Below are 27,674 nucleotides of genomic sequence, written 5' to 3' on the forward strand. Positions count from 1 at the left end.
TATTCAATATACTCACAAACTTGAACAAGGACATCAAAGTTGACCAATTCATATATTCAATTGGTGGTCATTGTGTAACATGTGGAATTTGGTGCCTTGGGGGCTTGGTTGTTCAAAACAGTGTTGGTGTCAATTATGTACCAATACTGTCCTCATTATTGAATTATCTGAACTGATATCACAAATTCAGCTCAGTTAACAGTCTTAGTATATAGTTATGACTGGTTGAGAGAGTTGATCAAGTTGATATTATGTACTTTTAATTCAGGAGATGCTGTGGAATAGGTTAAAAAATACAGTGTACATGTCGACAAGACCAAAACACAAGCATCAACAATTATACCGTGAACTAAGGGGACTAGTATGAAATATCACATCCCCATGGATCATCCTCAAATATCATTCACGTCAAACATGACATTTCAGTATAACGCCACAAGAGATTCTAGTTATCAGTGATGTCAGTTTTGACAGCTTTGTTGAAAGGGGTATTGAAGATAATATGATCTCATTTTCTGACATGATATTCCAAATATGTGATATGTGACCGATAATTACTCTGGCATACCTTTGGTAGAAAATGAAGAAGGGGTGGCAATAGCATGCCCTGACAAATGAAACATTGCAGCGTTGAAGTGTTACTGGTTTTTTTATCCTTTAAGGTCAAAGAAGCAGCCACCTCAATGTTCTCCCAGTTGCTGAAAGGAATGGGCAGCTTTTTGCTGCAGTATGTTCGTTCTTCTCGCGTGATAACTGAGTCAGATTTTGAATTTTCCTCTTTCGTGCAATTTGTTGATGGAAACTACTTACGAAGAATGGGAGGTGACTGGGCAGCCTACAGCAGGTGTCAAACCACGCATTATTCCGCAGACAAGCAATCTTTGTATCACTCATCGAAGCAATAAAAATCACTTGTATGCAGGGCACTTAAAGTCGGCAATAGTACATGTAAGTGAATGAACAGAACTACCCAATGATGGTGATATTTGCTGCACCGCTCAAAACCGCTGCCTGTTTCGCTACACTGGTACATGTTCAATTTGAACATTGTTCAGCTGTTGACTCCCATTTACAACTCGTTGTTGCGGCGCTACATTATAACTAACCGTCTGATAGGTATTCACAGAATTGTTCGGGTTAATCGACGTCAACCGTGGGTCTTGTGTGAAACACCAATGGATCACCATCGAACGCAGTGTTTTCCGGAAAGACGCATTCACCGCACAGTATAAGACAAAGTTCATACTGTAATTGATAAGGTTAAGAGTGTTCGTAATACAGAAAATCGTGTCCGTTGAAACTTGTTGAGTTGGCCCGTGGACTATGTTGATGTACATGTATATTTCACCTGGTGCTACCAAAATGAAGAACATGATAATTATGGTAATTAGAGTAGGCGTCAGGCGGTCCTTCTGTTGGCGGTATGACGCGTTGGCACTGATCTGACGCTGGATGCGCCTGGCCTGGTTCAGCGCTCGGATGAGATGAGCGTTACAGTAGATCAGGATTAGTAAAGGAATCACAAAGCCGATGACGAATACAACACTTGTATAACTAACAAGGAATGTCAGATCACGACCAAGTTTTGATTTATCCACAAGATAGCAGGTGTCATTAATATCGATGCCTTTTGCGTCGATGTACCCATATCTAGCCAGGAGTATACACCGAATGGGGTAAATCTGGTTCATCCAGAAGCGGGGTAAGTTTATTCCTATTGATATCACATAAACGGATATAATGGCTAATCTGGTGCACTTGGCATCGACAATGGAGCGCGCATGTAGCGGGTGACGCACAACGATATATCGGCCAATGGTCATAGAGACCGTCAACCACGTACTCGTCAATATAAAGGTATTCACTAGAGGCGTCTCAACAAATTTAAACAACAGAAATGACATCATGCTGTGAGAAATATAAGGATGTTTCAGCATAGACTGGGGTAGCGCCACCAAACAGAACATCATATCACTAACGGCAAGAGCAATGAGGCACATTTGGACCGTCCGTTCCATGCTGTCCATGGAGGTGGTGAATCGCTTCCTCGACAAAACGATAAGGTTCAGCATATTGCCCAGAATTCCAAAGGCACAGACGACGGGTTGGACGTACCCGTTGATAATTTCGATATAGACTGAATTGTCCGGTAACGTCCCTCCAGTTCCTCCGTTTGAAGGCAAGCTTGTGTTCTCAGCAGTTTCATTGGTCAGATTATACCCAATCGTATCGTTGTCGCCCAAATACGATGAATCCACGTCCGCCATTGTGGTGTTAGCCGTTCGAAATAATCTGATTTAAAAGTGTGAGAATTTTCTTGTGTTCCTCACTTTCTACCAAATGAACTGGAAACTATGATTTTTACTCCACACCAAATATCACATAATCGCATGTCATATCCAGTTGAGTCGTAATCCAAGGTTTTATGCAAATGATGTCAACATCTGTTTGATTTTATTTTATCAAAAACCATTTAGGTATCACTTCCAGAATCCTTGCCTAGAATCCAATGCAATATTGTTATCCAGTGATTGAAGCGCAAGCTCCTAAGTGGTGAAAAAATCAATATTACTTTAAAAACTTTTTAAATCTAGCTATGCGCTTCGTAATCCTTGCTACATATTGCATCCCTCAGACCAGTTGAGGGGTTGGACGCATCCGTTAGACATTTGCATTTCACTTTAATAATCCACTCGCTGATGATAATCATGCATATACATCCGCCACTAAAAGAATTCTAGCGTTTTTGCTGATATTTCCTACAAGATCTTGTCTCACAGGTGCGTATTCCTTTGGTACCGGAGAATAGTAACTTAGCCAATCACAATAAACAAAATTGAATTCTACACTTTCTTCACCCTAGCATAAGACCACGTATCATGCAGCCGTGAATTTTTTTTACCGTATATATTCCGTTCATGAACCGATTCTGCCTTGTGTTAATTCATGAAATATTTCATCAATTTCCCTCTGGGAAATTTCTTATTCATAATCCAGTTTCCAGCTTGAACAATATGTCACATTGAATGTAAGTTGTATCCAAATCTGTAGTAATTCCACGATGGCGTCCTTGTAAATGAATTACGTTTCGTGATAAAGGGTATGTATATCTAACAGTAATTTTGCCACTGGGCAGTAATGTCACATAGAATGCATGATTTATTCTGATTTGTTGGATCGAAAACTGATCAAACGATTTGTTGAATATCTTTAAAACTGATCAAATTGTATGTCCTCTGCTTTGTTATGATCCAAAGCAATGAGTCAAATCAAATAGGAAATTGATCAACAGCTGATCCAGTTTTTGATAACAAGTTTTTGCAATCCTTTAACATGAATTATGCTTTGTTATAAAACTGCTGGTTTGCCGGAGTTCTGTGTAGTTTCTAAAGTTTTTTATCCATCCATCTCGTCTGCTGTGACATCTGTGTGAACGAAAAAACAGAGTTTGGCAAGAAAAGCATCAAAGCTACGGACAAGATCTTACACTTCATGGAAGTAGTTTGTTTTTTTTTTGTTTTTTTGTTTTTAAACATTCGTTTATTTCTTCATAGTAGTTGATGAAATTGAATGTAGGGGGCCTGGAGAGCTGTGGCTTGATCTATGTTGCCTCATTGATCTAGCTATGAGGCTATGATGATGCTGACAACAACATCTTTACTGTCTGAAAGCATTTCCTTCCCTGTCACGCAAAGATGCATGGTCAGTCATGAACTGACGGTCACCAGAGATGGCTAAACTCCGGCACACCCAACAATCCTGAATATCCCTTCGCTTCATTCAATTAGCCATTGATGAATAATTGCAAATCTTTTTGACAGATATCGTGGTTTACACTACACTTACCTCTGATATAGCATGCTCCTCATTCATTATATTACCTCAAGATCACTTGTTCAACTTGATACATACTAAAAATAGAAATGATGGAAAGAGAATGAGAATAATGAGACTTTAATGAAGTTCACCTTCTCCGGTGTTGTACCAAATGGAGTTAATCCACACGCTTTGTAACTTGCAATAGTACTCGTAGTAGATCGGTCCTAGTGCAGGAAATGCATATTCACATCAGCAATGTTGTTTCATAAAAATCAGTGGATTCAATTGATATTGTAATGGACTAGGGGACTCGGGGGGGGGGGGGGGGGGGGGGATCCTTATAAGTGGGACAGCAAGGTCAGTGTACCTTATCAAGGCCGATGCAAACATTGTAACTTAATGATAATGCCAAGTACTGGTTAGATAAATGCATAACGTTGCATAACATTACTGACTCCAAGCAATGAATAGCATAAGACGAAATCACCAATTTAGTGATTTTTACTAGTTCAGCTACCAGTCTTCGTGTAAATAAAGACTTGAGCAACCACTGGATCTCTTTCTTTAACCACTGGATCTCTTTAACCACTGGATCTCTTTAACCACTGGATCTCTTTAAAAGCTTTGTTTTCCAAGCAACATTTCTCTCATACTGCGTATATTTTCAGGATATCAAAGCACTTCTTGCCTGCAGCATCCGCCCTCTTGGTTATAAATGTATCAATTACTTTCAAGTAACACCAATTACCTGTTAATAAAGTCAACTAAATATGACCATTTGCAAAACTTATTACTTTGAAGTGATAATTTTGCTCTTTGTTATGTTTGTAATGATACCATTATGGAAGTTTATGTTATATTTCTCTGTCACCCATCCATTGATGGCCACCCTCGGCATTACTTATCTTCTGTGATGTGGTTAGCATGTCGACCACAACTCCCAAGGAAATTTGTTTGAACATATTTTATTACGTGGAAGTATCATACAAGTTAATTTGAGGCCATTTCAACCCTTGAGCAGTGTCATGTTTGAAGTTATTGGGTGATATGAATAAAGAGTAGTAAATGCTTTTATCTAAAACTCCATGTACATTTACACTTGGCCTTTCTGTACAAAATTGGAGTAAAAGCATTTGCTAGCCTTTATTCATATCATCCATCGTCTGGGATTGGGGATGTTTGTCCAGGAGGTTGCTAGAATGTAAAGTCAGTCAAAATGAAAAAAACTGCCTGTCAATCCCCAATTTCTCGTTTTCATCATGTTTGGGCTCAGATGGTGATGTCCAGATATAGCATGGGGCAGGTTGGGGCCAACTGGTTTTATACCTTATCCAAATTTGTTTCACTTGTTCTTTGTCAGTCTATGGCTTACAATTTGATGCAACTGTAAAAAGACACTTTTTCACTGCATGCAACTTGCGTTTATGATTAAAGACATCACTATAAATTGCTATCTTCGGAGCAAAAGAGCACAGCTTTGAGGCGATGTCAATGTAAGATGTACAATAGAGTGCTTTCAATCAGGAAGTCAACATCATGATGGCATTAGAAACGGTACACTTGTTTTGAGTTCTGCTGATACAACCAATTTGAATCAATGGGTGACCTGATCAAAGTGCAATGCAAATTTAGAAAGAAAACCATTCTTTGGTGTATCATCAACAACTGGTTTAGAATTTCAATTAAGTCAGTCTTGAATGATGCATGATCAAGTCTTACAAGAGTTTCTGAATGGAACCATATCGTGGGCGTTACCAGTATCTGCTGATTGGCAAATTGTTCTGATGCTGCGAGAAGTTCGTTTGTTTTGGCAACAATCTGTAATCTGAATGCCAAGCTGTTTGGAAAAAAGCAGTTGCCTTGTAACAGTGCCAGGTGCCTCACCATAATCTGCTTGAGTTGCTTCCGAGCATTAGGGAACTTTAAAAATCTTTGATGTTCATCTGATTCCTTGTCAGAGATTTTCTTTTTAGAAGTGGCTGTGTGGAGTACCTAATGGTTGATCAATGTGTCTTTCCGCCGTGGGAAAGTTATAGTTACCATCTGTATGATTGAAATCTTGGGGATGTTGGTGTAAATTTAAAAAATGTTGTTACTTTGGTAAAAATGCTTACTATTGTGATATGGGTAAAACACTCTTTATCTTCAATCAATGGATGGGTTTTATCAAGAATTCATAAAGAATACACCCCGACTTAAAGCAATGATCAGATTTGACGAGTTGGGTTCAATCCAGACTTCAAGGCTGATTGAATAATGATAACCCCAATGGCTAGATGACGCTATGTCAGATGACACTGAATACTCAGCCATCGTCACAAATTGAAATCGACAAACTCAATCATGTTGGCTGCTTTTTGTCGACGTTTGGCGACACTACCAAAATTCTATTAGTCTAAGTTATCGTTTTAGAAGACTTGCTGGATAAGGAATGGATCAAAACGATCGGAATGGATTGCTGTTTGAAGACTTTAAAACTCCCATTTATTGCTTTATTTGATATTGGACAAAGCAGTTCGCTGTTGTTAGAAGCAAGTTAGTTAAGTCGATTTTAAGGCACCACTACTTACTTCTTAGAAGATTGTAGAACACTGGGGTAATTTTAAGCTTATGTAAAGTGGCATGCCCACAATGTAGGCAGGATTTTGCTCACTGTCTTGTTTCTGTTATTCAAAACATCGTGTGTACGGCAAAAAAGGAATATCTGATAATGAAATGGTGTCGGCTCTTTTGCTCTCTATTCTTATCTGCCCGCAGCTCAGTCACGTCGAGCCCATCATAAAAACCAACAAAATATTACTTTATGGATGGATCACGTAATATCAAACATAAAAAACATACATAACTTGTATAAGTAGATCTAGTAATGGCACACAGTTTGTGTCAAAGATCTTGAGTAGTTGGTGTCCGATATGACTCACTTGTGTTTTGCTGAAGAGGGATGTTTTTGCTATATTTCCTGTCTGGGCAAAGGTGCCAAGAGAAAAAACTGGTTTATGATCTTACATCTCTCTCTAGGATCCATTAGGGCTTGGTATAAAGAGTATTGTGATGATGGGAAGTAACTTCATGAGACCTTGGCAGGTGTGTTACTTTGTTAGGTTCGCTGAGTGCTGGTGATATCTATCGAGGTAATGGCTAAATGTTTTGGAGTCTTTCAGGTCACTGGTTGAGGCACATCATCACCAGTTCTGCAGCTTTGCAATGAATTTGCTTCACCGATGGCTCTTGAGCCATGAGGACAAATTCCCAACTTTGCCAGTGATCTTGTTTCACAAATGACTCAGTACACCATACTGTATATGATACATAGCTGATGGGTATAAATGTCTCTCTACTGCCTGTTGTTTTTGGCTGCTCCTTTCAATCTCGGTGAGAGCTGCGAAAAACAAGTATTTGGTGTCTCGAATTCGGCTGCCATTTGAGAGCAGCTCTTGTACAATGTGAGTGCTGCCAAGTCGATGCTCCAGCTTCCTCTGCTAATGGCCCTCATTAAGCCTTAAGCAAAATATTGACATTTCTTTCTTTCGCCTTTAGCTGACGCGTTGTCCTTGACAACTGACGGCTCTATTGGCGTCATATGAATGTGACCTGGCAAGACGTGCGATTCGGAAGGTGACAAGCCTCAGGCCAAAAGCTAATAGCAAGATTATTGTAACGCTTAACATTTTATTTCTTTGAGCATGAAAGCTTTACCGCGATAACAGTTTTGTTATCGCGGGCTTACTTGTTTGCTGAAGGGCATGACAGAAGACGTTACTCCTTCACAGGGAAATAATACAGGAGGGTGATTCTCCTTGATCAACTGCGACTTCAACACCTCAACAGGGAATATTGTCCTCCTGCCCTGTAATATTTGCCTCTCACCCGTCTGTGCCATTTGCGTGTGCTTGTGAAACTATCGCAATGAGAGTTTCAGACTAATAACCTATTGATGTATTCATGACCAAGCGCACAGACACAAGGATGAGACAGTTAATGATGCCACGTCGCGGTAAACATGTTTTCGTCTTGGCTAGGTTGTTGACCTCAGGATGCTCCAACATTCAGTTTGAGAAAAGGCCAACACATGTTAACTTGTTCTCCACTGATAAGTCAATCTTGTTGATGTTGAAATGCTCAAAAGGAAATGAACAGTCAGTGAGAACAAATTTGATTGTAAATCTATCTGGAGTGGTCAACTTCGGATATTGTCTCCGGATGTTGTCTCCAGTCGGAACACTTGCAGATGTGAACTCCTTGGCAACACTTGCAGATGTGAACTCCTTGACAACACTTGCAGATGTGAACTCCTTGACAACACTTGCAGATGTGAACTCCTTGGCAACACTTGCAGATGTGAACTCCTTGACAACACTTGCAGATGTGAACTCCTTGGCAACACTTGCAGATGTGAACTCCTTGACAACACTTGCAGATGTAAACTCCTTGACAACACTTGCAGATGTGAACTCCTTGACAACACTTGCAGATAGAGGAACCCTGATATAAGTCTGACATTCCATCAACTTCTTGCGGACACTTGCAGATCTACCTAACCCTGATAGCTGCCGGACCTTCGTGCCAGACCCAGAAATGCAGATTGTTTCCCGGGATACAGTGATAAATAGGCGTTTGGATGTGGACTATGGTAATGGTTTTGGGCATATCCGTAAACACACACCATTCAATGGACCCTGATTGATGTTAATCTACCAGAATCGACCACCATTTCCTTGGCGTGACTGCACAGTCGCCGCATCAAATCAATCAAATATCAGATGGACGAGGAGTTTGGCCAGTTCTGCCTTGGGAAGGGAAGGAAAATCAGCGATTGGTGGTATCCTGGAAATACTCACGAGGTGTGATTGAGTCAAGGTCTGATTTGCCTCTTTCCGATGAGCGTCTCCTGCGGCATAGTAATGGCTGAACTTTGCCGAGTTATGCGGTCAGCATTTGTCGATTCAGAAGTCATCCAGAAACATCAAAGGCTGACCGCATAAGTGGCCATTTTGTTTCCCCATAACAAAGTTTGACCACTAGAGACACTGATTTAAAGGGTTTGCTGTACTTTTGAAAGTTGATTCTGATCAAGGAAGTTAGGTGTGGGAAGAGGTGCAGTTGGATTTGAACATAATGAAAGTAGGTAATTTTGCCCAAGCCTCCTGATTGAGATTGATGTGTATTGATCTTGGAACCGTGATCTTGGTGAGACTGTCGTAATTTGTGTAGGAAGTAACTTTAAAGGTCAGAGTCGGAAACCTCGTGTGACTAACGCTATCTCTAAGGACACATTTCTCTCGGGTGCATTGGTAGAGTAATGAAAGTAACTTACTTGGCACACATCATTTAGCTTGATCAGTATTGATTCCTGAACCTTGTGTGACCAGGGAATGCGGACGAAGTCATCATTCGTAGCAAGGTCCAATCAATATCAACGTCATTTGTGGACAAAAAACCTTCCTTTTGCTTCCATATAGGACTGGTCGGGGTTTTTGTTTGTAATGGAGGAAGAGTCCTTAACCGAGCTGGTTGATCAGTAATGATCCTAGAACCCAGACCTGCCACAGCTGTTCTACCCTCTGGTAAAACCTGCTGCAATCCAGGGAAGCTGGCCACAATCCATCTGTACCCCAGGCCAACCACAGTTCTGCGGGCAACAAATCTCCAACAGATGAGAGTGACACCACGCAGTCACAACAAATCAGTTTTTCCTCACGAAATCACTTTTATTTATGTCTCCTTTGAGGAATTAGAAAATCAATGATTTGGGACAAGGAATTAGATTAAGTGCAAGTTCATTTCATGGGCTTTTGAACCCAATTGATGGATTCTGATTCAAATCCTAACGTTTGAGGAGTCGCCAAGATACCTGGGAACGACTTTCAATCATCGACTGACTTGTTTTGGAGTATGGAAGGACTGCGATCACAGATTCAGCCACTTCAAATTTCTCCAAACTAAGCAAGATGAATGATACCAAGTGCTCAGGTGGAAACTCTTGCAAAACTACAGCCCCTTAAAGACCGGAAGGAGGTTAAAATCTGACCCTGGCCGAGAAGTTCAAATACATGTCCAACCCTATGTTAGTAAAAATCCAGAAACAGCAATGAAGTGAAGAGAGGAAGCAGACAACACAATATTGACTACAAGCCCACAGAAGCCAACAGAACTCCCACAGAGGAGAGATCAGATGGTGTCAACATGAAGGATCAGCTGCAATGGAGACTGGGTGGAATTGCGGAGGAAGAGAGATGGGAGAATCAGAGAGCACTGTCCTTAGTATTTGTGTCACCGATGAGTGAAAAAAGATTTTTGCTGTCTGGTTCATACCGAGAGGTGCACGACTGACGTTCAGGCCAATTTGTCATTCAGGGAAGACTTCTGTTGTTGGCCTAGCATCTATTCTTGTGCTGGCGACATTCAAGAAGGTTAATGATGTGTCATTATGATACCCATCCCCACGCTCTCTGTCTCTCTGGTCGGAGTGATTACGTTACTGGGGCACAATGTCAGTTTACAAAAACAAAAATCGCGTCATTAGTGAGCTACAGGGCTGCTTTGATGAAGTTTTTAGATATCAATGCAACATTTATTAAAAGATAAGTCGTCTGAGAGCCACAATGCTGTTTTTGATGATGAAATCACTGTGAACAATAACGCAGCAAAATAGGCCTTTTTTATTTGTCTTCAGGTAAGCCGAAACTCTTGTATTGTTACGTTAAAATTTGGCATTAATCTCTTAAAGGTTCTCAGTAATGTTAGAAGGGTTTGTTCCTATTCCTTTTGATGGATACAGAATAATAGGGGAAGCTCGCCCTTTTGCCATTTGGTTCTATCAACAGATGTCTAGTGCAATTCGTTTTCAGCATCTTAAAGGAGTACATGTATGTATTTGTTGTCAGTTTGACTGGTGAATATATTGTTGTCCGAAATGTCAAACAAACCTGGTGAATCTGGAGGCAAGATTTCATCTGCCTTCAGACGTCTGAGGAAAGTTCCATCTTCATTGTGTGGTGATGTAATTTCTTTAAGTGTCTTAATTATATTGTTGTTGCCAACTCCTAGTTTCAACTCTGCGAAATGACACCATGTCAATATCTTCCTAGACCCAAAGCTACTTCTTTAAAAAGACCTTATTCAAAGGATTAAACATTCGCCATAACATTTAAACCTAGCAATCCTTGCAGCACAATTTACAGCTGTGATCAAAACAAGGCTTTTCATATTCCAATACTAGCAGTATATAAGCCGCTTTCAAAATAGGACTTGATGCCTCGTCGTTGGTTGTCAATTTAGACTTCAAATGACATCCAAAACTTTCAGCTGGTACCTCAACTCTTGTCTTCAGTTTCAGTCTACCCCAGCAGTCTTGATGACCAAGAATGACCAGTGAGGTATTATATTGTTAAGTCCGATGTTCGGAGCGGTGAGCTACTTGCTTGCCTTTATCTAGTACTAATCCAGATTGGTGAAAGAATTGAAATACACCCACGGAGCGAGTGATTTTATCCTCTGTGTGCTTATTTCATTTACCTATAGCTTGAAGCTTACTTTTAAACCTTACTGAGATGAGTTTATTTATTATTAAAGCGTGGGTTGTCGTAAGGGTTTTGTGGTTCCAAAGACTTTTGTTCAAGGTGTCGGCTTCTAAAGCAACCTGCAACCGAGCGCAAAGTAATTGCCTGCGATCATGATTGCATGCGACAGAAGTTGCTTGTTTATGATGGTCATTGCAGGTGCCAGCGATAAGAATGGGTGATCGCACTGACCTCCAATCAGTTTCAAACCAAGTGATTACCGGTTTCATCCCCACAGGAGAGATCGGTTTGTGGTGCAGAGCAAGAAACAAGCAAGTTGATGAAGAGCACTGAATGCTAAATGTGCTCTAGTTTTAGGCCTGCCAGACACATTTTTGATGAAAGTGCCAAAGATGTATTCCTTTTTGTAACAAGTTGATGATGCAAATCAGGATTCACTTTAGGCTTTTGTGATACAAAGAATTAAAAAAGGCTTCAGTTTTTATTAATTCTTGATGACAGGAAATGTCTGCGACACACAAAAGTGGAAGCACATATTTACTGGTGCTGATTTTTGGCTCACCGTAGGGGAGTCTATACAATACCGCAGTGTCCGTCGTCCGTCGTCGTCGTCGTCGTCGTCGTCGTCGTCGTCGTCGTCGTCGTCGTCGTCGTCGTCGTCGTCCGTCGTATCCTAGTTCAAAAACAGTGGCACGTTTCTTAACCGCTAGGCCTATGAACTTAAAACTTTGTACACATGACCCCCTAGGTCAGATGACCCGTGACACTAAATTTCTGTCCGATCTGATTCTCTACTTGGCCACCAGGGGGCCAAATGTGGATATCTAAAAAGTGTGATATCTCGCTTATTAGTGACTTGTTTTCGATGAAACTTTTGTTGTAGGTACTCATAGCAAATATACATCTTATATCATACGGGTTTTTAATTTGACCTACTTTTCAAGGTCACAGAGGTCATATGGCGTAAATTGGCCGTTAGAGTGTAAACTATGGCACGTTTCTTAACCACTAAAGCTATGAACTTGAAACTTGGTACATATAACCCCCTATATCACATAGCCTCTGGTGCTGAATTTCAGTTTGATCTGATTCTCAACTTTGCCACCAGGGGGCCAAAAGTGGAAATCTAAAAAGTGTGATATCTCGCTTATAAGTGACTTGTTTTCGATAAAATTTTTATGGTAGGTACCCTTAGGAAGAATACATCACATATCTTACGGGTTTTCAATTTGACCTACTTTTCAAGGTCACAGAGGTCATATGGCGTAAATTGGCCGTTAGAGTGTAAACTATGGCACGTTTCTTATCCACTAAAGCTATGAACTTGAAACTTGTTACATATAACCCCCTATATCACATAGCCTCTGGTGCTGAATTTCAGTTTGATCTGATTCTCAACTTTGCCACCAGGGGGCCAAAAGTGGAAATCTAAAAAGTGTGATATCCCGCTTATAAGTGACTTGTTTTCGATAAAATTTTTATGGTAGGTACCCTTAGGAAGAATACATCACATATCTTACGGGTTTTCAATTTGACCTACTTTTCAAGGTCACAGAGGTCATATGGCGTAAATTGGCCGTTAGAGTGTAAACTATGGCACGTTTCTTAACCAGTAAAGCTATGAACTTGAAACTTGGTGCATATAACCCCCTACATCAGATAACCTCTGATGCCAAATTTTGGCTTGATCTGATTCTTTATTCGGCCACCAGGGGGCCATAATGGAAAAAGTAAGAAGTGCAATATCTTGCTTATTTTTAGTGATTCGTTTTCAATAACATTTTTATGGTAGGTTCTCCTAGCAAGGATACATCACATATCATATGAGTTTTTGATCTGACCTGCTTTTCAAGGTCACAGAGGTCAAATGGCGTAAATTTGTCGTTTGATTGTAACTATGGCACGTTTCTTAACCACTAAAGTTTTGAACTTGAAATTTGATACACATGACTCCCTACGTCATGTCACCTCGGACACCGAATTTCGATCTGATCTGGTACTCAACTCGGCCACCAGGAGGCCAAAACTAAAATAGGTAAAAAGTGCAATATCTCGTTTATTATTGACTTGTTTTTGATGATATTCTTATGGTACTTACTCCAAGCAACGATACATCACATGTCATACCGACTTTGGTTTGACCTATATACTATACATGTACAATGTGTCTTAATCTGGATGAATTACAAAGCACCAAATATCTATATGGTGAGCACAATGGCCCCTGGCCGTTTCATTTTGACAAATATTGGATGTTTGGTCGATATCCACAGCACACCACTTATGTCACCTATAGTGAGAGAAGTGACAACATCAATATTTCTTGAGTTGTTTTGGTTTTTTGGTGAAGTGAGTAATCAGGTGCAGAGCTGGTATATTGCTAACAATAGAAGTGAAAAAGCAGCAGAAGCTATAAAAGATTGGCATTTATTGTTATTGATGGAAAACTATTCTCTACCTACATTGTATTTACCCCGCAATTTTTAAACCATTGGTGCCAGCTTTAAGCTGTGAAATGTCATGCACAGCTCTAGTTTGGTAAATCTTTGCCTTTTGCCGTTAAACATTAATCTTTTATGCCCTACTTCTGAACATCAAAAGAAAATATATCGCCGCCCTACATCAGGGCGCAGTTTGAGTTTTTCATTAAGACAATATTCCTCCACCAGAGTGCAACACTTGAAGAGGTCAGAAGAAAATGTCATGTCCTATAGCGGCATTATTTCAAGATAGTGACCTGATGCGTGTTTGATAGATGATTAGAATGGCCAATGGTGCATGCCATCATGAAATCTTCTTAGTTTATGCTGGGCTCTCAACTCAATTAAAAAAGGCAACCTTTTGTTCAGATTGAATCGAGGTGGAATATCTACTGCTCCATGAGGGTTGTGATTGGTCATTCTGACTGACGAGAGTCATGTACATGTATTAAGTCATGCTGAAAACTTGTAAATTGATGATGTAAAAACCTTTGTTCCCAAGGCATGATCAGTAAAATGAGCAGCAAGCCCACGTCACCAACAGTATCTATTCCGTGAACCTTCCATCAGATCAAAGTAATTTATAAAACATACACCATTTCTTTTCTCGCGATGAATTTGTCCAAAACAAGATTTTGCCCTCGGCAGTGTCGTTTAAAAATCAAATCATGAAGAAGTATTGGAGCGAAGAGTGTGTTCCCCCAGAATGGATAAGAGTGAGATTTTTGTGTGTTTCATCACCATCATTGCCAATCTTTATGGGTGGAAATTACAATAGTTGATGGCCAACCCATTAGTGCGTAACTGTTACCGTTACTGCTTATTCCTGCATATGGCAGTGATATCGGTTTGAAAAAGAATTTGATGGTTGCATACCTGTAGGCGAGCCTTCTATTGTTATGAACCAATTCTGAGCTGCTGTACATGATGGAAACAATATATTTACACGAACATTTTTGTGCAGCTGGTCGTATCAAGACAGAGTCCTAATGGATGCCAGTTACAGGAGTTACTGAATAGAAAGTGATTTTGTGGAATGATGTGGCTTTCTCCACTCGTCAGTGTTCTGCAGATTTCATTCATGTAAGAAGCCTTCTGATTGGTCAAAACTGCATTCTTTCTTGGCTTTGTTATCACCCGTACAGTGCAATAATAATAAGATGACTGTCACCGGGAGAATACCCAACCTTTGATGCTAAATTTCTCATAAGTTAGAGCGAATTTGTGACAGGTGACATCTCGGAAGACGTCCTGACCTTTCTGTACGTTAATTCCTGAACTGAAGTCAACTGTCATGATTTAAAATTCTCAGCGTGCTAATCTAAGTCATTAAATGTTAATTTAGGTTTAATTTCTCAACTCACTTTTTTCTTTTGCGAGACTTGTTTCTTGTGTATTTTCAATGGAATTTGGATGATGTGACAATATGATCTTTTTTGACAGAATGACATTTCTGAAACTAAAGCAAACTTCGTATAGGGCAACAAAATGCCCTTACCGCGCCTCAGTCGGCAACAAAGTAATTGTTGCATCATAAAGTCAAAGTTGAGTTTCTGCATTACTGGCGGGAGGCGGAGGATGGATGTTGATGGGCAAGCAAACAATATGCTTTTGTTACTAAAGGGTAGTCATCTCAACTGACATCTTTTGAAAGTCGAGCAAAATCATTGCATTTTTAGCTCACCTCTTACAGTGTACAACCTGGGTCAAAACTTATACAAAATAGGCCAAAGTCAGCCTCGTTCTGGATTGACCTAGTTTGTGTACTATCTAGTGCATTCCAGTTTCAATGCACTATGATCTCAGATAGTGCTTTGATAGCTGGGGTCATTATTTGAAATGACTCTGACACAGCCCAAATCTTTTTTTACCTCAATAAATATGCTTAATATTGTTAGATACATACCACACTACAATCCTAATGCAACATGTATTCCATTTAAGCACTTTTGAGAGCATAAAATGCATTTCATTGTGAGTACTGTCCAACACACACCCCATCCCCAACTTCTAATTGGGATAGAAAAAGTTTCTATGTCTAAAACAAGAGACCATTGATGGGAGACCTTTGATTGACATCTTGGCTGTGGAATTCAACCACTTTTCTCAATGAATATGCACACCCCTTGATGTATGAGGCTTATGAATGGCTGGAGTCCACCCAGCACAGCCCCCTCCCCCTCAACTAAACTGTCAACAACATTCTTGGTGGTCAACTTGTGTATGGTATCATGATACAGCCTGGTACAGGGACCTTTCTGCTTGATTAATTACACACATTTGGGTTAATTTGTTTATACACTTGTCTGCTATAATCTCTCAAACTCAGCAGGCTGCTTGTTTGCAAGGCGGCATATTCCTTTGATCTTGTAATAGGGATAGATTTTGTTTCTGATACTTCAAGTGCAGAAGGTCAATTCCATGGTGTTGACCATGTCTTACTGTAGTGAATGAGTACAATTTACACCCTTTCTGGTCATCAACGAAGTGGCTATCACATTTTTGATGTTGCTTGTCCAGCTCATTATCAGCCGCTCATTAGCATATTGACCACAGTAACCATGATGAAACACGTGGTGGTGAAGATCAAGTGCTTCCTGCCTTGTCAATTTTGTTACATCTTTCCTGGTTCCAGTTCTTCTGAACAGGTTAAACTTATTTTGTTGTTCCTTTGGTGGATTATATTCTTACTTCTTTTGGATTATCAATGTTTCACCTTTGTAGGCCTATATTCATTCAGTGACCCTTACTTTGATTTATATTTTTCGACCAAAAAAGGAATATGGAATGAAATAATTGTTTGGATATTTGGATATTCTTGATTCAATGGATTAGGGATGTTAAGAGGATGATTTTATTTATTGTACTGCAATAGTGAATTCAATGCACATTTCAGATGGACAAACTCCACTTTCCATGCATGGCACTATTATTGTTTACATTCCTAATATAGGTAAACTAGGACATATTATGCATGAATCTATGTCAGTGGGCGGCCAAGTTTATGCTAACCAGGTATACTAAACCGAGGCTATAATCTGCCAGCAACTGGGTCACTTTGGATATCAGTTACACTTTGGCTACCCAGAGCACTCACTGTTAGCAGAGGTGAGCTTATCCCATACCGTGGCGTCCGTCGTCCGTCGTCGTCGTCGTCGTCGTCCGTCGTCCGTTAGCAGGGCACGTTTCGTAACTGTTAGAGCTATTGAGTTGAAACTTGGTACACATGTACCCTTATGTAATGACACCTTGGAGACCAAGTTTCGGTCCGATTCGTTTCATGGTTTGGCCACCAGGGGGCCAAACGTTAAAAGTGAAAATATGCAATATCTCCCTTAATAGTAGTCGGGAAATTTTGAAAAAAATATGGTAGGTACTTCTAGCAAAGGTGCATCATATATCCTCCGGGTTTTTGATTTGACCTCCTTTTCAAGGTCACAGAGGTCAAATGGTGTAAATTGGCCGTTAGGATGTAACGATGGCACGTTTCTAAACTGCAATGACTATTGATACCAAATTTGGTACACATTTACCCCTTAGTCAGGTGATCTCAGGGACCAAAGTTTGGTCCAATATGATTCACCACTTGACCACCAGGGGGCAAAAATCCAAAAACCTTAAAAATGTGATTATTCCTTAACTTCTTGCCCGATTGCCACCAATTTGATATCATGGGTACATCTAACCACCATACAGTATATGTCACACAGGTTTTTAATTTGACCTTCTTGTCAAGGTCACAGAGGTCAAATGGCGTAAATTCGCCGTCAGGCCGTAACTATGGCACATTTCTTAACTGCAATGACTATTGATCACAAATTAAGTACACATGTACCCCTTGGTCAGGTGATCTCAGGTACCCAAGTTTGGTGCGATCTAATTTGCCGTTTGGCCTCCAGGGAGAGGGCCAAATCCTAAATTCTTCAAAATGCCATTATTCCTAGTAATGACTTGCCCGATTGGCACCAATTTTATATCATAGGTACATCTAATTCTAACAACCATTCAATGTGTCACCCGGGTCTTCTTTGATTTGACCTACTTTTCAAGGTCACAGAGGTCGAATGTACTGTAAATTGGCCATTTTGGGGAAATTGTAATTGCTTGGACCTACATCAAACCTAACACTACATGACACAATACCATGCTCTTTATCCATCTTTCCTCCACATGAGGTGAGCACAATGGCCCTGGCCATTTCATTGGTAGGTATACCATAACGATTGTGAGATGACTTTTTCGGGGCCAGTTAGATGAAACTACCATATCTGTTTGCTCGAATGGCTTCAAATTTCCAGCCGTACCGATCGTTTCTTCAGAGCGTTTGGTTTCATTATTGAATTGGTTGAGGAAATAGACTAGTGTCACTTAACAAATTTGTTAAAAACACTGCTTGTCAGTTTTGATTTACGAGTCACATAATCCTACTCATTGTGTGATGGCTTGCTGATGAAGGAAATGGAAAAATTTGCGCTGTGATGGTTTTCAACAAGATGTAGATCATTTTTGAAGTGCTTTGTTTGGTAAGAGTAGATAGTGTGTCATATCCTCCGATTAAATAGTATCTGAGCAAAATACTAAGAGGCATGATAGCAAAATCTCGAACACATTTTTTACAATGTTTTATTTTGACAATGGATTATGTATGAGCTTCGTTTTGACTTGGTTTGGTGGGACAACCTACCGTTTGTGTTGGTTTAAAATGTGTGCAAGGCAAATTCTTGGTGAATCATGTCTAAAATATATCAAGTTTGAGATGTTTTAGAGTATAACAAAATACCTTACTGTTGGTATTGGTTTCTCTCTAAAAACTCCAGCGGTGGTTATAGTGACGACAAGCTCAGTATATATTCCTTAGAACACCCTAGAGCTATCGTCAACTGGCAAGCAAAGTAGCAACAGACGCTTTGATGAGCAGATTATGGTGCGTTGCAACCGGATCAATTAACCGAGCCTAATGCTCTACATCATCACACAATTTGCAAAAACAAGTCTTTCCTACCACAATCATTACAGTCACAAGAAAAACACAAGCCTTTCTCCAAAAATGCAATTTGCGCTGAACCGCACTGAGCAGCAAAAATGGGAAGCCTTATCGCTGAAATTGGAATTGGAATTGAGGCGGTATTTGTGATCAGAAGGTCATGGGTTCAAGGATGGCCAGTGCCGCTCTTGATACTGTGAGCAAGTGTAGTTCAGTTTGCGTGTTCTACGGCTTCTGCAGCTTCTGCAGATGGTTAAAAAACTTGTCACAATAAGCTGTAATAAGCTACAGTATAAAAAACTTACATTAACTTACCCAGGGACTAAAACTTATAAATTTACTGGCTCGAGGGTGTAATTGGTTGGTAAATCTCTTCGTATTATAAAAGTCTCATCAGAATTAATGGTATTCTTTTAAAAAGTTGTGAAAGTAATTGCAGCGGGAGGTTTCCTGGTTGGCCCACTTTGTCACTTTGTGAGCTTCTCACTTGATTAATAGCCTTAGACATGATAAAACCTCAAGGCACATTCGTCAGTAGACATTCTGTCTTTCACTCTGGCACTTTTAAGGCTATTTATTGACAGCGCAGGAAAGTGAAAACTGCCATGCTCGGCAGGCATCACTTTAAATCTGGTATCAATTTACTGAGGTGTAAGTGGCTTGGGGAGCCTGCCAAATCATGTCGAAGATTTTTTTGGCATCAACTGAAAATTCCTTATCAGAACTTCAAGCTATCATCAATTCGGACTGTTACAAAACCCACAATTTCTGTGCACACATACCTGTATACTGCTTCATTTTGTTCTCGAGTTGATATTTTGTTACTTGATTAACGGTTCCCTAGATCCAGAACGACATCATCTATACACCAAATAACCTCATGATGCTAGTCTTGTTCATCATTCTAGAGGGGGACGAGGCCAACAGTGTTCTATTTTATAGCTTGAAGATAATTTTGACATGCGCCCTTATTGAATACGGGATAAGGCTGAGATACATTTAATGCTGCGCAAATGAGCGATTTTAAATTCCAGCTACTCAAAAGGATCTCTCGTGCGCTCGTAAAACCAGTAATCGCAGGGTTCGATATTGACTCGGCAACCTGCAACGGCCACAGCAAGCCAGCGATTATCGTCGCAGATTTGTTCAAATTGCTTCTTTGCGCAAGACGAGCATAGGGCAATGTTTTAAGTGATGGATTGCATTTTGAACCTGGTCATGCGGGTTTGAGACATTTGTGTTGCGAGTTGTTTGGGTAATGGAATATGGCTTTTGAGGGATTTTACTTTCTTGGCAGAATCTTATTGGTTTGATATTCTTTGACATCTTTGGTTTGATTCATTTGACTACTGAGCCACTACAACAATTGTCGCTTACCGTTTGTAACCCTTTCACAGCTGGCACAGTTTCACGCTCATGTCCGCTGTGCCAGCACAAAAAAGGACTTTTGAAATTTCAGTCATGCCTCGTACAAACCTTGTTTGTGACAAATCTATCAAAGATTTCTGTAGGAAATCGGTTCAGCATAGCTTCCTGTAGGCCTAGATATTTGTTTTCCAAATGAGATCCAAATTGGGCTGGAACTTGCGTGTGAAACAGCACAAATTCAGAGTCCAGGATTTGTCAAAACCAACTAGAACATATAAGATTATCCGATTTTTCATGTATTCAAACTCAGTTTTCAAAAACCAAAACACAAACAGTTCATTTGGTTCAGCTTGATCCGCCAATTGATGCCACATAGCATTGATCTCTCCGAATTGAAAAACAATAAGGGCGACAGTGCATGGTTTGACCATTTGTAGATAAAGCCTGGGCACATGGTCAATTATTAGTTCATCAATTTGAATGGACTCACGCAGCAAGTGAATAGACTGTCCCTTTCCAGTTCAATTGTCATGCTTTGATGTCGGCCATTATAATAGCGTGCGATTCCTCAATTTACTGATCACCATGTCCATTTGCAAGGCCAATATCACTAAAATAACAGTATTTGTCATGCGTGCAGACCAGTGTAATCTGAACTCGGATATTTTGAAAAGAAATTGCGACTTGGAATTATACTGCCATCAATGAATATCAGTGACCATCATATTATTGGTATTGAAAATGCTAACTTAATGTAAACCCGGGAATATTCATGGCCATCTTAATTCACGGTTTGTGAAATTGCAACTTTGTGTAATGGTACTCAATCATCAAAACCTTCTCTGAAAGTTTGATGCTATAAATAAACATCGGCCGCCGGTCGTAAATGAACTCGTCGTTGTTGGTTCATGTTGAAATATATGTAGTAACATTGAGCCACAGTATTTCTCAATCTATTCTGACTTGTTAATTTGATGAAATTGCCTGTTGGGAGATGATGGATGAGGGCAAAATCATGCATCTGGTTAAGTCCTTGATGCAAAAACACCTCATTATCGTTGCAGCTTTTAGTTAAGCTAATTTAGCTTTGATCATAAAACTGGTGATTGGTATCATAGTGGTAATTAACTCTGAATTATATGTCAATTGCTATTTCATTATAATGTGCATATGTTTAATGTGACGGATCAAGGCCGTTTTGGTTCAAAATAGAATTTTGGCTGCAGAATTTTTTTATTGTGATACAATTCCCATAACTTTTTGTACTTATGACAAAAGTTAACCCAACTTTCTATTCAATGTTTTTCAGGTAAGAGTCAATACGATGGGTAACTAGAAGCTAGAGGAAGGTAGGTCTTGGTTTTTGGCTCACTGGTACGGTGAGTCTATACAACACCGCAGTGTCTGTCATCCGTCGTCGTTGTCGTTGTCGTCGTCCCTCGTATCCTATTTCAAATACAGTAGCAAGTTTCTTAACCGATAGGGCTATGGACTCAAAACTTTGTATGCATGACCCCCAAGGTCAGATGACCTTTGACACTGAATTTCAGTCTGGTCTGATTCTTGACTTGGCCACCAGGGGGCCAAAACTGGAAACATAAATAGTTTTTGATGAAATTTTTTGTTTTGACCTACTTTTCAAGGTCCATTGTTAATTAAGTCATTACCAAAATACCGGTGAGCACAATGGCCCCTGGCCTTTTCATTTATAATATCATGGTGAAATAATACCCCAAGCATTTTGGCAATAGGGGAATGACAGAAACCTTCAAAGGAGGACAATAACTCTTTCAAGACCGTACCTGGTATTTACCAGGTCCGTAGACTGCGTACTATTAGCCCGAAGTAATGCGTATTGCTTAATTTTCCCCAAGTTCTATCTTTCACCACAGTCCCTATATGGTAATGCAAGCTACATGTATATTACAGTGACATTTTTCTCAAGTCAAGTTGAGATTCAGGTCGCTCGGTTTACACCGAGTTGAGCCTGGGGTACCATTCACCTTGAAAACCCTGTGGTAGCAAATGAGTTTAGTACTGTCGAGGACACCTGATAACATTGATGCCACCTGAAAAGCTCGCCTCTACCCAGTGTCAATAATAAGTTATTAAAAGTTTCATATTTACTATTTGTAGTTCATCATGATTTGTGTTTGATCAGATCCTGTTGTAATTGTAAAAGTTATTTGATATCGTTGCTATCTTTTCATCGTTGAACACTGGTTTGTCGTACCGCTGCCGTCATTTGCATCGGACATTTATATCGGAAATAAGTCAACTGAGTGAATGATGTGATGCTGAATGACAAAATTTGCAGCTTTTAAACCAAAGTTATTTGAGGTTAGATCAATAGTTACGATACTTCCTTGTTCAATTCTTTGATGTACAGATCACAGACGATTTTTCATTGTAATGTTCTATTAGCAACGTGATCATATCAGCAGATTGGACATCAAAATGCAGTCATTCCTATTTTGCTTTAAAATTTCTTGCGGTTGTTGTTGTATATCATCCTACTTCATTGAACCGTTCAAGCCTGCCCAGTCTGGAAGTTTAAACATCATTACAAGTTAGCTTCTAAATTACATTACAAAGCTTTTAGCTGATTTGCAATGCATTGGAACTTGGGTAATGACCAACTGTGTAATACATTCCCAAGTTGAACATCAAGTATATTCGAAATTGCCCAACAAATCAACTGTAACGTGACATTTCTATGTTAACTGGGACTCAGTGGCACTGTCCACTTAGGCCATAGCTATTTTTCAAAAGTGTCCATTGAATTATGTTATTGACTAACTAATATAAAGCAGAAGGGGACGGCTTAAGTAGGAGTTGGTCATTGGACAGTTTCAGCACACTACTGATAGTATTCATCATCCCCGCCAGATCTTGTGTTTGTAATCATATCCTGCTAGCTAGAAAAAGGAAATAGGCTATTACAGAGGTCCACCATGGTCTAAGATATCTGTAACCCTATCACAAATAGGTTAATCATTGTCACGGAATCTGATATAAAATAAAAGGCCAGGGAAACTCAGCTGATATAAGAACTCTGTCTCGTGTGGAACAGGGTAGAAACATTATCCCCTTGTTTTGCACTTCTCTTCCCTGAGTACAAAGAACAGAAATTTGAACCCCGGTTTAGCCCTACTCCACTATAGCTAGATATTGCATGATAACTGTGGCAGCTGAACCCCTGTTTTGCGCTAGGCCACCAGTTATGGAGCATGGTACAATCATGTGTGAACTGTCTGTCCGCAAACTTCATAGAATGTTCATGAACATTGGTTTCATAGAAAAGTCTTGCACGTAATGATGATACAAATAAGCATGATTAGATCTGCTGATTGTTCAATGTTTTTGGGCCAATCTGTTCTGATCCCCACCCACCAGTCACTGTCACCTACCATCATCCACTTAGTCTGTATTCAATACTAGCAGTGCTGATCTCATGATCCGCTTATGTGTCAGACAAAGCCTTTTGTTAATGTGATTTAAGTGTCTTATTTTGAAATGACGCATCAGTGATTGTTACTGGTATAAGTACAGTCACTCACCTCACCCATCATTGGGGTCATCTGCCAATAACTGTCTTAAAGGGGATTTCACACAATCAACGTTTCAGCCAACTTTTTACATTTTCTCGAGTGGTGAAAATGAACCTTCTCATTTCCTGTTTATAAGTCCGCCGCAGATCAGTAAGCTAGACTCGCCCTGATGAACATGTGGACAAGAGGGCCGGCAAAAGGGTTCCGTTCTGAAACTCGCATATGACTTTATGATGTATCAATTTCTTTGATACCGACTGAGCCGCATTATGGCCATTGTATTGCTTGTAGGAAGTTCACTTTAATGTCATTACAGTATCTCATTCTGAGAGGACATATTGGTGATTATCGCCGGCAAAGGTACAGCCAGTCATCTGACCTAAAGACATTGGGGTTACTGTCGGGAACTGATTATTGGCTTGGTTGAACTGATCTTGTAATCTGATCAGGTTCTCTGCCAAGAACAGCTAATCTAATCTTATTTCAGTATGTTACCCCGACAAAGTCTTTCCGGTGGCTTTATCTGTCAGGCTTTCTACCTTTCTATACCTAGTTTGTTTCTCAGTCACGTCATGTCTGTCCTGTCTCGGACTGAAATTCCAGTGCCTCAGGTCTCTGTGGTAGCTGGTAAAGTGTTTTCTGGTTTGGACTTGCCTTACTTGGCCTAGGTGTATAAATGGGAACCAATCCGATTAAAAAAAGTCAATTTCTGCAAGGAAATAAGTAAGTGTTGTTTTGGTCTCTCCTCTGACTCGAGTAAAAAAGTATGATTCATGAGTTTTGAATTTGCTGAGTCTACCAAGAGCCCATCATCTGGCAATCACGATTCCTTTTGCCATCAGATCAGGATAATAGACTTTTCATCCCACGGCGTCCAGAAGCATCAGGATAATAAGTCACCCTTTTTCTGTTCGTATGTCTGTTTGCCCCGTTTATTGTTGACATGTTGATGAGATACTGCTAACCAAATTGTGTTCTTTGTGATTTGTGACAGTTGATTGGTTCGGATTGCTTGAGGTTGCTGGTATTGAGTCGACAGTCGAGGCTGACAGTTACAAGTTTGTGGATTGTTGAAAAAGTGGAAGCAGAGTTGGAAATGTTTTTTTGGGGGACGCATTTTTTGTCCAACTTGACAGAAGCCAGTTGTTCTTTGTGCACATTTTTTTGCTTTTCAGTTCTTCTTTGATGGCTCAGTTTTCTTTGGTGGCTATAAGATACCCTGATCAGAATGCCCAACCAAATAAAACCAGAATACATCTTTAAAACAAGGGAGCAGGTTTTCTCCTGGACATGGGATCATAGGAATACGAAAACCTGAACCTAGACTACTTAAAAAACAAACTAAACCATCGATCAAGTCAGCATTCTGAATCTGGCTTGTGAAACTGAGAGCCACCTGATTGGTGAAAATCTTGTAGAAAAGATTGATAACCGACTGGAAGGAAAAATGTAATTGATCAATTAGGCTGTCACAACCGATTAGGGATGCTGCTTGATGCACCGAATCTCAAGTTTCTTCTTATTCACGATCACGTAACATGAAACGTGAAAAAAATTGTGTAAAAATTTGGAATTTTAGTTGGTTAAACTAATGTTAGCATGCTCTGATAATTGCTCAACATGATCAAAAACACATCTGATTGGATATCCCTTTCGATGGATTGTTTTATGAATCTGAAAATGTTAGCAGGATTCAGGCAGTACATTTGCAGTCCCTGAATTGGTGTAATGGTTGGGTAGCCTCCAAGGCATGCCTGGAGTTACACACAAAGTAGCTTCAAGTTAGCACAAATTGCTTAAACAAGCACGCTCTACGTATGTTATCCTTGACTGGTTCTCAAGGACATAGTGAGAGTGATTGGGAAATGAAGCGTTTTTGGCTTGGCATGATGATGTAATGGACTCATTGAAGAACATTCTGAGCTCATTGAAAATGATCGCTAGCGTGACTCCTAAGGAGTTCTATTCATGTCCTTATTAGATGACACCTGGTTTCAGGTTCGTTCAGTTTCCAAGTTTTTGGATTCGAGATGGCATTTTTTGTGATAAGATGTGCGTGATTATCTTTTTAGCATTGCTGGCAAATTACTCGTGATGCGGATGCAGGCAGGTTGATGAGAGCTAAACCTCAGCCTAACTTCATGGATGGATTGAATTGCAATGCTGATCAGTTATCTGCCCATCACCCAGCTTCAGCTGATGCCTTATAAAACCCTAACTGATGTTTACATACATCCAGAAGTTAGCAAAAGGTTTATACATCCAAAGTGGTTTTCAAACTTTCAGATATGATAATGTTGACTTGCTTACCAACGTTTTTACTCTGATCTAAATGCTCTACTCTGTCGGTGACGATGTCCACTACAGAGCGTTGTTCAAGGACCAGGAGGGACTTAGTTGCTTTATGTCACCAGAAAACCAGACTCATATGACAAGATATGATACTTTCATCATAAAGAGAAACTTGTCTTACCGTTTAGTTAAGCCAAAGAATGGTGCACAATTTGAATTCATGTGACTTCCTAAAATGAAAAAGAATGAAGAATGCGGTTAATTGCAGAACCGGTCATTGATACAATTATCGAAAGTTTATGCGCGTCCAAACCATATGCTAGAGGGGGTTGGGTCTGAGGCCTGTGTTTGTTATAAATCCTCGTATCGGGGCTGAAATAAATAGCTGAGTGGCAGTTGTGAAAAGTGTCATGAACAACCCATTAATGCTCGGAGCATACAGATAAATCTCAGCAAACTCTTGTGGCATGTTTATACAGTAGCTAAAAATATCCTGTGAGATGTTCTGCAATTGACGAATTTTAAAGACGTGATCTCGTAGTCATTCACCTCTGAGTGCCCCAAGATTATGACTTCGTATGAAGCCATTACCGGTAATTTTATTTGAATATCAATTCTAATTTAGTTGAACATTAATTTTAGCTTAGATACCTAGAGTTTTTTTATAACTCAGTTGTGAAACTAAGAAGCTGTGAAAAAGGAAAAGATGATTGAAGATTGCCATTAATGTGACCAGATAAATCACGTGAAGTGTCTTTTTGGCAATGTAATAATTTTATGTAATAAAAGTCCTAAATCACGTGCATTAGCAATAGCTATTTCCAGTGTGCTCATCAATCACAAAAATCCTTAAGCCTTGGTTTGCATAACGTTCACGTTATCACTTCTAACTTGTTGCTTCAAGAACGAACAAGTTATTTCCAAGGAGATAGCTACGGGAAATTCACAATGTCACTTTCTGTCACATTGTGTTTTCAAGCATAAGTCAACTGACAGACTAGCTTGTGACAAGTGACCTTTTCAGGGGTCATATGAAGTAGTTGATGCATTATCACGTCTTACATGAGTTTCTGAATGTAACCCTATTACAGGCCCTATTGTCCACATGTTCATCAGGCCGTATCTAACTGATCTGCGCTGTACCTTTAAACAGGAAATGAGAAGGTTTATTTTTACCGCCCGAGAAAATGTTAAAAGTAGGCTGAAACGTTGGTCGTGCGAAGTCCCCTTTAACAACAGACCATGTGACATCACCATAATTCTTGTCGCTATAAGCTGCATGTGTTATCACTAAATTTTAAAAAAGATTTTTGCAACGTCTTTTCAAGGTTACCTTTGATAGGCAAAGCTTTTAGCGGCAGGCATCGTTGTCATAACAAACTCAATCCACAGGGTTTAATAAAAAGTCCTTTCCCCATCACCTGAGAAGTTGGATTGCTTAATGCTGAATAAATGCAAAAAATGTAAGAATAACAAAGCGAAATGCTTTCTTTAAAAATCAGTATCTATTTGAACTGCCAAGAGCATTTAGTTGTCATCCATTATTCCCAAAAAAACTGGCACAACTTGCTCCTGATTTATCCCTAGATGATTATGATAACTTTATTGTGTTTGTGATAGGTTTCATGCTGACTTGAAATTGAATCGGCCCGTCGGCAAT

At 39.8% G+C, this 27,674-nt stretch overlaps 2 protein-coding genes across 10 annotated transcripts in view; one reads left to right on the top strand and one right to left on the bottom strand.

The window, feature by feature from the left end:
* Positions 1-26,246, bottom strand: LOC135495825 (sex peptide receptor-related protein 2-like). Of its 2 annotated transcripts, none has more exons than XM_064784796.1 (3): positions 26,196-26,246; positions 3,847-3,911; positions 1-3,425 (listed from the first exon to the last, which is right to left on the bottom strand). In XM_064784796.1, exon 3 carries the CDS (start codon positions 2,265-2,267, stop codon positions 1,020-1,022), a length of 1,248 nt encoding a protein of 415 aa, XP_064640866.1. In that variant the 5' UTR covers positions 2,268-3,425; positions 3,847-3,911; positions 26,196-26,246; the 3' UTR covers positions 1-1,019. The 2 variants fall into 2 exon arrangements, with proteins under 2 accessions (XP_064640866.1, XP_064640868.1); XM_064784798.1 differs by lacking the exon at positions 26,196-26,246 and adding an exon at positions 18,504-18,532.
* The window catches only part of LOC135496093 (CD109 antigen-like), a 197,293-nt gene that overhangs the window by 12,998 nt on the left and 156,621 nt on the right, over positions 1-27,674 (top strand). The gene's annotated exons all lie outside the window — the stretch shown is intronic.

The sequence above is a fragment of the Lineus longissimus genome, chromosome 11, assembly GCF_910592395.1.
Source record: "Lineus longissimus chromosome 11, tnLinLong1.2, whole genome shotgun sequence".
Taxonomy (NCBI): domain Eukaryota; kingdom Metazoa; phylum Nemertea; class Pilidiophora; order Heteronemertea; family Lineidae; genus Lineus; species Lineus longissimus.

Bases quoted from the DNA above. Each gene is read 5' to 3' on its own strand.
- LOC135495825 (XM_064784796.1), bottom strand. From the start codon at position 2,267: ATGGCGGACGTGGATTCATCGTATTTGGGCGACAACGATACGATTGGG.